Source organism: Saccostrea echinata, unplaced genomic scaffold, assembly GCF_033153115.1.
Source record: "Saccostrea echinata isolate AGI-Se365-2 ecotype Australia unplaced genomic scaffold, CSIRO_AGI_Sech_v1 ptg000030l, whole genome shotgun sequence".
Lineage (NCBI taxonomy): Eukaryota > Metazoa > Mollusca > Bivalvia > Ostreida > Ostreidae > Saccostrea > Saccostrea echinata.
Window position 1 is genome coordinate 6,943,120 of NW_026889779.1, and position 14,701 is coordinate 6,957,820.

Genomic DNA, 14,701 nt, shown 5'->3' on the forward strand with positions numbered 1-14,701 from the left:
TAATTTTTTACGAGTAATAGAGTTTCCGAAGGTCAAATTTTCAAAGGCACAAATATCCAGTGAGATGATATTTATTTCTTTTCTTAGACAAAGCCAAAATGATCACTCCTACAAAAGTTATATGCAAATATACAAGTGGCTTGTGTAGGATGGTAAAAAAGATTGGGTAAGTGGTTGGGGCAAAGCGGTCAGTCTTCAATGGACACTACATGCCGAAATTACTTGATGAGATCAATATGACTCAGGAGGGGATCTTAATATACTGAAATTAAACCAAAGAAAACTAGAATATTGTCAAATGTAGAGGACAATGATGCAAAATATAATTAACTAAATAAGGGAACATCCTTATAAGTATCACTTCAAGAATAAAATTATCCGCCATCTGGAACAGACATTGAAAGAGAATGGATAATGATGAACAGAAAAACTCTATTTTAAAATGATTGTATTCACTGATTTGGTTGGGAACAACAATGGAAAAATTTGAGCCTTCGTGTAAATGCCAATACTATGGTTGTAGACCTATTTTTACATTCATATGAAACAGAATTTATTCAAAATCTTATACATGAGAAAAAGAAATCTCTTGTGGCCTTCAACTCGACGTTTAGATATATCCTTTTATGTGGCATTTGATTTTTATAAAATACGTGTATTATAAGTCACGGAAAAATTCCGCTTACCGGTTTTTTTTTCAAATTCCGGGAGTTTATATTTACAGTCCTCGATATTGAAGATTTATTTACTATTTTATGATTCCTTCCCATGTGAAATCGAAGTAATCGTATTTCAGCCAAATATTTCAGTGTAAATTTACATTCATTCAAAGGATTTTGGGTCAAAAAGGTCAGGGATTTTTCGGTGACTTTCATTCATTCAAATCATACGTCTCACCAAAGGTATTTTTTGAGCATCTGTTGAAAAAAAATTCTATATGTTACAGTAATTTTTCTTTGACATATCACTGATATGTTAGAATTACCGAAGGCAAAAATTAAGGCAAAATATCATGGCGATGATCAAGACGTAGTGCAACGGCACATCAACAGGACTACTACATATAAATTATTCACTATTGTGGAAGGTGCAACTACACATTGAAAATTCATGGAAGTCTCTTCAGTTACGGAACAAACTGGAGGAGTGGGGAATGTGTGTAAGGAGACATTATGTACTGTACGCTATATATTGTCGACAAGGCACAGACAATTTTGGTTAGCCCCCTTTTCATCCACTCCTGAACCCTAAAACACATGTATGGAACATTTAGATAGATCGGAGAGTGAGACAGCTTTTTCATCCCCAGTGACCAGATATTGCGGGCAAATTGTGTCTATTGCTAATCAGATAACGTTTTGATATGATGATATCAAAGTGTTAAAAAAAAACATACAACTTATTCATTCAAATTCTTCCAACCAATCAGAAACTGAAAGCAGAAAGGTTTCATTTTCGTAGATAAGTATGAGTTAAAAATAATTCCGCACTGCTTAGAATTTGCGATAAGTTTCAGTAGGCGCTTGTTAATTTTACCGATATGGATTAAGTATTCTTACTCTATTTAACGCGATGTTCATATACCGTTTATGACTATAACACCGGATGCTGTGGATAACCATAAACATGATAATATTCCTGGAAGTAAGCCCTTCACTTAAAAGTTAAGAATGTTTCTTCTTGAGATATAAGCTAGGAAAAAAGGACGTAAATTAGCAGTTTTTTCTTCGGATTATTTTCAAGAACCTTTCAGATCAGTACTTGTAGGGAATACATCATGATAATTTACTGGAAACGAGGTTATGGAATATTAAGTGGACACGAAATCTAGGTATATGTAAACGTTTAAATTGTTTCAAATGTGATGATTTATGGGGGGGGGGGGGGATTTGCTTTTCAATTTGATTTGCTTTTACTGCCAAGAAGATTGTTTCTAAACCGATAACTTATGTAAATAAATAGGTGAAGAAATTCATCTGGAAAACAAGTACTCTGTGATTTTCAGCATCTGAGAATGCTTTGAATCAAAGATTTTCAAAGAATGATATGTTCATTTCAATACTGCAACAATTTTCACATGCGTCATCTAACATTTTCAACATGCAAAGATGTAACAAATACAACTTTTTTTTTAAAAAAAATCTGGCGGTAATCTGGCTCCCTTCAGATCATTATCTAAAACCTTGGGAAAAAAGCACATTTGGTGATTTTTATTTATTCATTAGTTGCTGAAAATAAATGTAACATATGAACGATATGTCCAAGTAATGCAGTGGAGTTCTGAAAACCAAGGTGCATGTGTGTGTGTGTGGGGGGGGGGGGGGGGGGGGTCTGTGTGTATGTGTGTGGAGATACTGAACAGGTACTCTGAAACAGAAAAACGTGTACTAAAACTACTTCTTCAATTAAATGATGAGAATTCATATGCTTCTGAAAATCAAAGGATGAATTCCAAATAGATGTTACTGAGTCCATAATTTATCAATCTTTCCGTTGATTTTACTAATGGGTGATGGCTCACTTTATGACAAAACTTCTCATCAATTTTGGCCCCAATATCTTGTTTGGTATTTACCAACAGTATCCTCAGAAATGCTAGATAATGTAGTTTTATATCAAAATAGCACAGTAAGAAACCTAACAGAATTTTTTTTCATTTGAGTGATTGGACATTTATTTGATATCAAAAGACATATTCTTTTGTAAATGCATGCAAAAAGGCTATGGAAAATGAAAATATTACTAAAATTGTATTAATGAAAAATATTTTTCAGGTACAATACAAGTATTTAGAATTATTGAGGGAGTCTGTTTAACAGAATACTTCTTATACCAAAAAGTCAAAATATTTGTGGCATTAGACATATGAAATAAATTTACATTTAGAAAATTAAATTACTTCAGCAGAGATTCTGTTTAAAAGCAAATAAGATATATAATTAATCATTAGCTATTTTACATTGGTATATTTTGCCATTATACAGCAAACCACCTAAACTTACGTATACTCTAAGTACACTGTGTGATACAGAAGCATGTTTAATTCTTGAACAGAATGAGTAATTTCTACATCCATCCAATTCACAACCTCTTCACACTGTCAGCAGCTTTGTAGTCAGCTTTCATTCATTACTAGGCAACAAAACATATACAATAAAACAAACCATTTTAACAGAACTGACTTTTAGTTAAGAAACTGACTTTAAAGTGGTAAATATGAAGAATTTTTTTTAAAGATCAGAGAAACTTGGCAGACATGCTTATCATCATTGTTGCAATAAAAAAAGCTTTCGGTTTCTTCTTAAGAATTCTATGTTTGGTTACAGGAACAACTGGTCTGTTTTCCTTGTTGACCTTGACGTAGACAGTCTCCTGGTTACATGTTTCCTACAGTAAATAATTATGACATAAAGCATTTCTGAATGCTGATTGGTTAAACATACAATTTCATTTTGACAAATAAAAGCAATATTGTTAAAGTTTAAAGCAAAGCACTTCATTTTTCTACACGGCATTGTCTAGTTGAAAAATCTTTCAATTCATATTGTAAAGACTCAACAGATATATTATCTGCACATCATAATAACAGATTTTAAACATATGAAAAGTGCACGTATTTTCAAAACATTAAAGGGAAGTATTTTCTCTCTTATGATGTGATAATAAATTATGTTTATTGTTTACATGCTGAAGGTGATTATCTTGAAAAAATTTAAATAATCAAATCACTGGGATTATTTTACCTGCATTGTTTGCAGACACGTATGCTAAATACACAATAGATCAGGGGGTTAACGACAGAATTCAGAGGCAAAAGACTTTCCATGAATATTGCAACTGGTATGATTTCTGGTGTCCATGGAATTTGATCATATACAGAAAGTAAGTTGAAAATCATGTAGGGTGCCCAACAACATACAAATGCTGGAAAGAGACCACAGTCCAAAAACAATGATTTAATAAATGAAGTGATTTAATCAATAAAATCGTACGTAGAAATATTGTTCAGGTCAATGGAATTCTTTTTAAAAAGCCTTTTAATTTGATCTTGCTGCAAAAGTAAATTAATTAGAATGTAAATGATCATCCATTCGATTTTAAGGGTTAAAGAGTGTCATAACGGGAGCTTGCTAAACATATCAGGTTTCTTCAAATTTTGGACATTTAGAAGCAGAACAGAGATAAAAACATCCTTGAAGGGGCAAAAGGAATTCCTACCCAATGCAATGACAAAGGTCATTCGAATTGTCTTCATCTTGGCTTTGGATATCGATGAGTTTGAATCATCGTGCTCTGATCCAGAGGATGTACTACTTTGTCTTGAGGACAGTAGTTTTGAATGTTGCCTGCTTACAGAAGCTTTTTCTTTCATCTGATAACCTTTAAATCAAAATTTATTTAACAGTGGATTAATACCGTAGAAATTTAAAACAAAAGTTAAAAAATCTAAGTTCAGTTGAAGCGTTGAATGTTTTCAAAGTGCAATAATGATACATATTATACGTTCATGTAAATAAGTTGAATCTGATTCGTCGAGAAGCATTTGTTTAAAAACACTATTACCCGCTGAATAATGAAGCCACGCCCTCTATTGTAGCAACGGTTAACATTGCTTGACGACGGGTGATATTCCAAAAAATATTGACTGCGCAGAATTTATGCGCGCAAAGTTCACTGTAATATGTATTTGTATAAAACATTCAGTATTATACAATTAATTACCCCAAATGAGGTCAACACATGGTGAAATAGGAACGCGAGACCTGGCCCACGAGGTGACCTGACCTGACCGTAGCGGCCGAGGTCAGGTCAGCGAGTGGGCCAGGTCGAGGGTCCTTATTTCACCATGTTGAACTCATAAGGGGTAATCAATTGTTTTATTATATCGATATAAGTTAAAACCATTTTTGTAGGCTTAATTACTAAAATAATCAATTGTGTATTAGACCTACGAAATATTATTATCAGTGTTTCATCGGGATCGGGATTCGCGAGTGAAGTTGTTTACTTTTCGCCTGCAAGTTTTTGCACCGCCGATTTACTGCACTCTGTGATTGTCAGTAACATGCATTTTTATAAATTCACAAATACCATTTCCGATCACAATGACAATCTAGTGCAGACTTTTACTGTACAAAAGAGCCAAGTCTGCATTCGTTGAATTTGACATTGTAACGAAAGTTTCAATGAAAACGATTAATTTTATGACGCATCTAAAGGACAATCGTATTCCGTATCATAAAAAGACTATACATATTTTCATAACGGCATTTTTTGTAATAAACAGTCATTACTGTATGCATTATTTTTTAAATTTAAAAGGAATTTAGATTAACAGGTCATTTTTAGCGGTCATTATTTATAATGACCGGGTCATTATACCCCACGTGCAATGATTCCTAGGTCATTATTGCTATAAATGGTACTTTTTGGAGTCATTATTGAGTTTAAAAGCCTTTTAACAAGCCAATCAAATTTGAGTATTCTTAATAGAGGTATAATAAAATATAATAAATATTGCATGTAGTTGAGTTTAACATTGAAAATTTTCACTCCTCGAAAACCATTGTCAACCCAGGAGCAGTCGAGGTTGACAATAGTTTTCGAGGGGTGAAAATTTTCAATGTTACACTCAACTACATAAAATATTATGTAATGTAATATGAGGAATTCCAACAGATGAATTTAGGAAGTTGGAATGTACTTCTGGCCCCGGTGCCATAAAACTTAGTTGAGCTCACTTTTGATCTCAGTCTTACTTTTCCACTATAAATTCCTTTGATTTTGTTTGTTTGTTTATTGTTTCACGTCCCTCTCGAGAATTTTTCACTCACATAGAGACGCCACCGCTTGCCGGTGGAAAGCTGTGCAAATTTTGACTTATACTCGGCACACAGGGCCATTGAGCAGTGAAGGATCTTTTTCGTGCCAGCACCTACTGCGACACGGAACCTCGGTTTATACGGTCTCATCCGAAGAACCGGTCTCCATGTCCTACAGTGGGATTCGAACTCGCGACGTAAGGATCATCTCCTTATTCCGCGACTCTAGAGCGGCGAACGCTCTAACCACTGCGCCACGCGGGCGACTAAATTCCTTTGGTAAAAGTGAGACTGAGATCAAAAGTGAGCTCGTCTAAGTTTTATGGCCCCGGAGCCTGATGTATTTTTCTAGTACCTTCGTTTCTTGCTGAGACTCTCCATATTATAACAGCTATCGTAGAGTAACACCCGACGATGATGATTGTAGGAATAACAAACACGAAGACAAAGATGACGGTGAAATAAATCTATGGAGATAAACAATATTTAGACTCTTACAAATATTTTACATATTGTATACTTTAATTTAATTAAAATATACTATGAGAAAAATATTTTAAACATTAACAAATCTAACGTTTTTTAGCTCACCTGAGCTGAAAGCTCAAGTGAGCTTTTCTGATCACCCGTTATCCGTCGTCCGTCCGTCCGTCCGCCCGTCTGTAAACTTTTCATATTTTCAACTTCTTCTCAAGAACCACTTAGCCAATTTTAACCAAACTTGGGACAAAACATTCTTGGGTAAAGAGGAGTTTAAATTGTGAAAATGAAGGGCCAAGCCCCCTTCAAAGGGGAGATAATCAAGAGAAGAAAAAAATTGGATGGGGTCATTAAAAAATCTTCTTCTCAAGAACCACTGGGCCACAAAAGCTGAAACTCATGTGGAAGCATCCTGGGGTAGTGTAGATTCTAAATTGTTCACATCATGACCCCAGCGGGTAGGGCGGGGCCACAATAGGGAATCCAAGTTTCACATTGAAATATGTAGTAAAAATCTTTAAAAATCTTCTCAAGAACAACTGGGTCAGAAAAGCTGAAACTTATGTGGAAGCATTCTGGGGTAGTGTAAATTCTAAATTGTTCATATCATGACCCCCGGGGGTAGGGCGGGGCCACAATAAGTGCTACTACAAGGGGGGAAATCATGTGAAAAACAGCAAGGCCAAAGTTACTCACATGACCGTTGTGGCCCATGGCCCTCTTGTAATTATAATTGTATAATTGTTTATGATTGATTGATTGATTGTATGTTGTTTTACGTCCCGTTCTAGAATTTCTCACTCATATAGAGACGTCACTATATATCGATGAAGGGCTTCAAATTTAGACCTTAACTTGGCACTCATGGCCATTGAGCAGTGAGTGTTCTTTATCTTGCCAACGCCTACCGTGACACGGGGCTTCGGTTTTTAAGGTTTCATCCAAAGGACCCGCAACTTTCATTTCAAAGTGCCAAGTGCCTGGCAAAAGAACAGTTGCTCCCTATTTTTTTTTTGTCGACTCAGGTCAGTCGTGGCCGTGATTCGAACACACGATCTTCCGATCACGGAGCGAGCGCTCTACCGACTGAAGGTTTATTGTTAATGAGTTACTGACTTAACAGGATTTGATAAAACAATTTTCAGTGATCTTCAACACTGACACATGATCTTTAGTCGAATAATGAAACATCGTAAATTCATGGGCAACAATATATTCAAGTTTCGATATATTCAAATCAAGGACTTTTGGTGCGAAAATGATTTCAATATTTCTTTGACCTGGGCCTTCGAAAAAATAACGTTTGTTCAAGATCTGGATTACCATTACATGTATATGTAGCTCTTGAAAAAGATCCTACTAAATTTTGATTCCATTCCGATCAAAGAGATCTTAAGCTACAACTCATGATTTCAAAATTTCAACGACCTATGACCGTGATATTTGAAACATTATTTTCATTCAAGATTTTGACACATCTTTTAAGCAAAGCATATTAAATCTATTGGTATCTATTCTAATCAATGTCAATTTTGCGACATTCAACCTGGCTTTAACAATCAGCGTTCTAGAATGCAGTTCACTTTGGAATCGCTAATATTGAAGTACCAACTGCATTCTAAAATATGATTGCTGCAAAAACCTTATCATTTTCTAGTTAAGAAGCAGGGGTGGGTGTGATACATGTATTTAATAATATTTTAGTAGTTCTAGTGAACATTTTAATTATATTTATTTCTCAAATATCTCTTTCATTTGAAACTGTATCGATGCATACAAGTGAGACTCTTATCACTAGAATATCTTACAAAATTTCTTTTTTATTCCAAATACCTTCATATCAGAATGATCCAAATCTACATAGCACTCCTGATATACCGCATCATATTTGAAAACAATAGGTCCTGTCACAGAGACAATGACTGCTGCCACCCAACAAAAGATACATATTATTGTAGGGTTTCTCCCTGAAATTAATTAAAAGCCTCTTAGAACAAAATGTTATAAAGATAAAATTCATTACAACATAAAATGTTTCAAACAAGATAAAATAATTGCACTGCTTTTGTATTCTCCTTATAATGTACGGACCGTTGAAGTTTGGTTGCTTGAAACGTATCTAAATGGTTAATACTCGATCTGTAGCTAAAAAAAATTGCCGATGTCGGATAAAGTAGAATTATTTCAAATTATCAGTCATAGAACTTTCCTTCACTTTCAATTTTTCACAAGTGCCATAACAACAAAGAGTCACTCAATGTCCAATGCTCTACAGGTACTTACTTCTAATTGGTAAGCGCACCAGGTGAAAAAAGCAAATCTACTCTGGGTACAAGGTGTTCACTACTACTTAGCAGACTAACCAGGTGCCAGAAAACAATAGTTCCGAAATTTTTTGGCATTTACCTCTACTTGCGAGACTCCCCAAAGGTCTGATGAGGATGTGTAGACGATCGATACTCAGGGCTATCATGATCATGTTGGATCCATAAATTCCAATGTTCTGATATATATATATATATATATATATATATATATATATATATATATATATATATATATATATAAATATAATTGATGTTTCCTTCCATAAAACATTGATATCAGAAGTATTTTTAAGAAAGTTCATGACTTAGTCATTTAAATTTTAGCAAATTAAAACATGTACAATGTATGTCAAACCTTCAAAAGAAGTACTGTTGAAATGTATTTTGGGCGAGTACATCTCATACATCAAACATATTTAATATATGTTTGTTGTACATCGTAAGAAATTTGTACGAGAGTTACAATATGTCGAAAAAGCAATTACTTTTTTTTATCCTAGCCATTTACATATAAGGCTCCATTACTCTTAGTCTTAAAAGATTAGATTTTTAGTACAAATCATAGTATTTGAAATAGTTTCCTCCGTAAGGAAGTTTTTATTATACAGAAAGAAGTTCGCATGCGTGCGATCTTTTTTGAACATTTCAAAATTCGTGGTTTATTGTTTGGAAAGTTCAAATTTAATGACTTCTGATCTTACCGATAGAAACTCTTGTAATTTACACAGTGTGTTCCCACCATAGAAAATTCCATCATTCGAATGTACCGCAATTCGTGGAATCACAAAAAATATTCCACAGAGCAAATCTGAAACGACAACATATGCTCTGAACGTAACTTTTTTTATTTTGTTTTTTAAAAGACTAGGAATATTTTGTCCAATTAGGCCTTTGTATAACTTTTATTTTGATAGTATAAAACGAAGCGAAGCTACAATTATTCAGAATTTTAAATGACAGCAGGAATAGCTTATTATTGGATTTGAAAATTATCATTTGCCAAGACGGTAGAATATTTAAATAATGATAATTATAATAGTTTATAGTTAACGATAATGAAAACTGAGACACTATGCAAACTATAGTTTAATATAGTGATAACTTTGTCATTTTGATTGACTATAGTGATAACTTTGACATTTTGATAGACTATAGTGATAACTTTGATAGACTATAGTGATAACTTTGACATTTTGATTGGCTATAGTGATAACTTTGACACTTTGATTGACTATAGTGATTACTTTGACACTTTGATTGACTTTAGTGATAACTTTGACATTTTGATAGACAATAGTGATAACTTTGACACTTTGATTGACTATAGTGATAACTTTGACATTTTGATTGACTATAGTGATAACTTTGACATTTTGATAGACAATAGTGATAACTTTAACATTTTGATTGGCTATAGTGATAACTTTGACATTTTGATTGGCTATAGTGATAACTTTGACACTTTGTTTGACTATAGTGATAACTTTGACATTTTGATAGACTATAGTGATAACTTTGATACTTTGATTGACTATAGGGATAACTTTGAAATTTTGATTGACTATAGGGATAACTTTGACATTTTGATTGGCTATAGTGATAACTCTGGCACTTTGATTGGCTATAGTGATAACTCTGACACTTTGATAGACTATAATGATAACTTTGACATTTTGATTGACTATAGTGATCACAAGGACACTGTTGTGATAACTTTGATAACTTTGATTTTATACTGTGATATTTTAGAAATATCATGTTCTTTCAGTCATTGAAAAATATTAGGTTTCAAAATATCCTATACTTACAAGATAATTTCAAATGAAAAGCATTGCATACAAAATGAATTAAATTCTCAGGCAGATTCAACAGATATATCTATGGTAAAAAAAATCTAGAAAACTTGATATAATATCTTAAATGTAAAATTAAATGATACTTCTATCGCAAAGTGATTTCCTGTCCTAATGACCTTGAAATTCTTATTAACAATAGATGTAGGTCACTTTGAAACTTTGATTAACTAAAGTGATACTTTTGGTACTCTGATTTATTAAAGTGATAATTATTATACTACAGTAATAGTACAATATGTGTATATATATTATGTATAAGATATAGTAAAGTGATGCCTTTGAAACTTTGATTGACTATAGTTAGCTATAGTAAATAGTAAACTTAGTTAACTGTTGTTTATAATAGTATTTTGTCAGGAGTTCACATAAAGTACATGTCATCAATAATTACATCTGAATACCAACGAGGATTAGAAAAATGTGCTATTTGTATAAGTTTGTCGATGTTTTGGATCATTTGGATCAATGGATTCGGGTTTAACACTCAGTTTAGCTTTAAAAAACTGTAGGAGATCGGAATTAACTTCACATTATTATTAAGTTTACCTGCCACAGCCAAGTTCTTGATGAAAAAATGCATCCTTGACTTCTGACCCTCAACGATGATAACTGTAAGAACTGTGATATTGCCAACCAAGAGGATGACCAATAAAAACACCTCAAAGGTTATCTGCTCTATCTATATAAAATAGATAAAACAGATATCGTGACCATACAAAAGGTAAAAATATGAAAGATTCTTACACAAAAATACATCATACATTATATCAGTGGGTGTGGGTGTGTGGGTGTGTGTTCTTTAACATCTAAAGCTTGTACTATTTCTTCGAAAGTGTCCAAAAATTTGAGACAGAATGACTTAGAAACTTACCATAAAAAAAATAATGATAGAAACTATTTAATAAAAAATCGAAAGAAGCAAATTACACGAATGTTCATTTTGTTCACGAAAAATGTAAAACATAACTGATTTTCAGTAAACAATGTTTTTATTCTATGTGATCTTTTGTCGGAAGGATATAGTGAGACATATGTTCTATAAGACCACAAGTTGTGCGGCGATATCCTCTACAAAATTTATAATATGTCAAGTTAAAATGTTACTGAATAAACAATATGTCCCAGCAACTTAAAAAAAATACAACGCAAAACGATTTCGCATGTGTTTGAGAAAAGTACGTACAGAATTATGCTGTATCAGTTCATTTCATTCATTGTATTTGATTGTATTTCAGAAATACATTAGATTTGCCAAACATACCTATCAAATATTTATTTATAAAATGAGCAGTAGGGGTTTTTTTTGTTCTTGTTTGAATCCCATATCTTTAGACAATGCAAACACATCATTATGGAAAGTTTCCAGATTTACATTTTAATCTTTGAGCATATTTAAAAACGTTTAAAAGTTATTTTACAACAGGTTTCTAACTATATTGTTGAGACATATAGTCCTATTTTGGTATAGAACCAAATATAAAATTAGTGAGATACTACGTAGCATACACTTATATTTCTACTATTTCAATTTACATTTTTCCCATCTCGGAACAATTTGTGATATATATATATATATATATATATATATATATATATATATATATATATATATATATATATATATATATATATATATATATATATATATATATATACACTTAAATAAATGAAAACAGAATGCTACAGTCCAAATTAAATAAAATCTTTACTGATAGCGCTTTCAGCCATGTTGGCTCTTCAGACAATTATGAAAAGTTCAAAACGTTGCCAATAACGTTGCTAATGACGTCGTAAAAACTTTTCATAACTGTCTGAAGAGCCAACATGGCTGAAAGCGCTAACAGTAAAGATTTTATTTAATTTGGACTGTAGCATTCTGTTTTCATTTATTTAAGTATTTTTTACTGTACCAAGAATTTAACTTATCAACGTATATATATATATATATATATATATATATATATATATATATATATATATATATATATATATATATATATATATATATATATATACCTCCGTCATGAACAGTTAAACGTGCAATAAATTGCATCTAATTGGTGTCAATTTTCTTTCAAATTACAATTTAAAATATCAACGCTAATACAATGAATTTATTGCCAGCTGCTTATAATGTGAAATGTTCAACATCAATAAAATGTGTTACAAGTTCTAGAGAGGCTACTCAGACTAAAAATTGATAAATTGAAAAAAACATTTTAAAGATATACTTATATACTCAAAAACTGAAGAAAATATAAAGCAACACTTACTTTATAGGGATTATAATGTATGGGATAAGTTGCATTACCCTCCTGGTAATAACTGTCATACGTGTAATCCTCCATTACAATATTATTTTTATGATCTTCTTTAAACAGGGGTTCTATATTTATGTTACATCACTCATGGAGCGAACACTTTTACATGCTTGATGCAAGAACACGTGACCATGATCTGAACACACTAAAGTTATGGAGATCTATCCTTGCTATAATATGACAGTTTTATAAACTCAACACCTTTGTCGTCATTCAATAAAGTAATGAAACATCACAGTAAAAGTCGGGACTTAAAGTGTTTTTTTCTGCAATGTTTGCATATATGTAACTAAATTTCAGTGTATTTGTTTGATAAGATATGATTGTTTACTCACTTTGAGGAAATTATTATCCTTTTACTTCGAAGTTTTGCTGCAAACTGCAATTGTAATGATATACAGTATCTAATCATTAATAACCGTACATAAATTAGACATATTACATATTTATAAATATAGAGAAGAAATTCTGAAATTACAAAAATTAAGTATGGTATCGTAACACACACACAGAGAGAGAGAGAGAGAGAGATTGTGGGTGTGGGTGTGTGTGGGTGTGAGTGAGAGAGATGTTGCTCTACACATGTAATTCTTATAAAACATTCAAAGGTTCAATCATATTTTTAAGAGTGTTCTACGAAAAAATATTTGTAATAAGTATGTTGCTACTTAAACTTAAGTAGATCATAAGATAATACGACAGGGTTTTTTCTTCAAATTCTAAATCTCCAGGGTATACTTCTTAAAGTGTAACCGAATGATACATCTGTCAGAAAAACATATGTCATTCATCGTTAAATTCATTGTAAAATTTTTAAGCGTACGGAGTATGAATAGTTTCAACTAAAGGAATTAAGCAGCTTCATCTTCGAAGGTATGTCGGTTGTAATACTACAGTTTCAACAGAAGAGTCGAGTGTCATGCCTCCTCCACATTCGATGATTTTTTAAACTCCTGATCAATGTTTTAAGCAATTCATAAAAGTACTTTAGATTACAACAGAATATCTTCTTTTTGAGAAAAGGTTAATCACTCCTACAGCGTCAGCTGCTGTTATTGTTCTGTGCATGCTTGCATGCATGTATGTCCGTGTTTACATTACGTCATATTTTCAAAACATCAATTCAGATAACTACAGTCGTTCTAAAAGAGGATCGATCGATAGAATAAAAACTCTTTTCTTCAGTGTTAAAAACAGAAAATACACATCTGTCTAATTTCTGAAAACACGTAAATTAAATCATGATCCATATTTGTGAAGGTGGATGATATTTTGTATGGATATTGTGTAGATATCTTTACATTCAAACATTGTTTGATAATCGGATATTTTTTCCTGCATGCTAAAAGCTTTTTTATGTCTAATCTTGTATCTCCTAGCTGATGATAAAACGCCATTTAATGGTGGTGGCTAATTTTGTCTGGAGGAGTTCTCGAAGATGGTTTGAACAGCCTTGATAAAACTTCACAGAAATGATACTCGTTTTGTGATGTAAAATTACGCGAAGTATCGCAAACTTTATGTAAACAAGTTCTAATTGTAACGGAGACATTTACAGATGTTCCTCAAACGCTCCCACTACTCCCTTTGGGGCCCCAAAAACATTCCCTATATGCTTAACCTTTAGTCTATAAGCAAAACCTGTGTATTATAGAATTAAAGCACTTATTTTCAATAGTTTTTTAAGAAATAACAATGCAAATATAGCACAATGACTATTAGCAAATCAGATTTAAGTACACATGATTTCGAAAATTACCATTTACATATATAAAATCTGATAGAATTCATAATAAAATTTAAGTTTCAAAGAATTTCACTGAATACATAGTTACAGCAACATGATATTAAGCAATCAAAAATCAGCGCGCGTGCATGCATGTCCTCATATTCAT

General features: G+C 32.3%; 1 protein-coding gene across 1 annotated transcript; it reads right to left on the reverse strand.

Annotated features, from left to right (window-relative positions):
- Positions 1-2,690: 2,690 nt before the first annotated feature.
- LOC133196270 (cardioacceleratory peptide receptor-like) lies at positions 2,691-12,868 on the reverse strand. The gene is made up of 9 exons (XM_061332191.1): positions 12,759-12,868; positions 11,032-11,164; positions 9,331-9,437; positions 8,709-8,805; positions 8,136-8,269; positions 6,178-6,289; positions 4,219-4,380; positions 3,744-3,924; positions 2,691-3,387 (listed from the first exon to the last, which is right to left on the reverse strand). The coding sequence occupies exons 1-9, from the start codon at positions 12,831-12,833 to the stop codon at positions 3,321-3,323; spliced, it is 1,068 nt and encodes a 355-aa protein (XP_061188175.1). The 5' UTR covers positions 12,834-12,868; the 3' UTR covers positions 2,691-3,320.
- Between the last annotated feature and the right edge of the window lie 1,833 nt (positions 12,869-14,701).

Coding starts and splice junctions, on each gene's coding strand:
- LOC133196270 (XM_061332191.1), bottom strand. CDS start 12,833: ATGGAGGATTACACGTATGACAGTTATTACCAGGAGGGTAATGCAACT. Junction 4,381..6,177: donor AGTCTCAGCAAGAAACGAAG/GTACTAGAAAAA, acceptor TTTGATTTAAAG/GTTATCAGATGAAAGAAAAA. Junction 3,388..3,743: donor CGTGTCTGCAAACAATGCAG/GTAAAATAATCC, acceptor TATTTACTGTAG/GAAACATGTAACCAGGAGAC.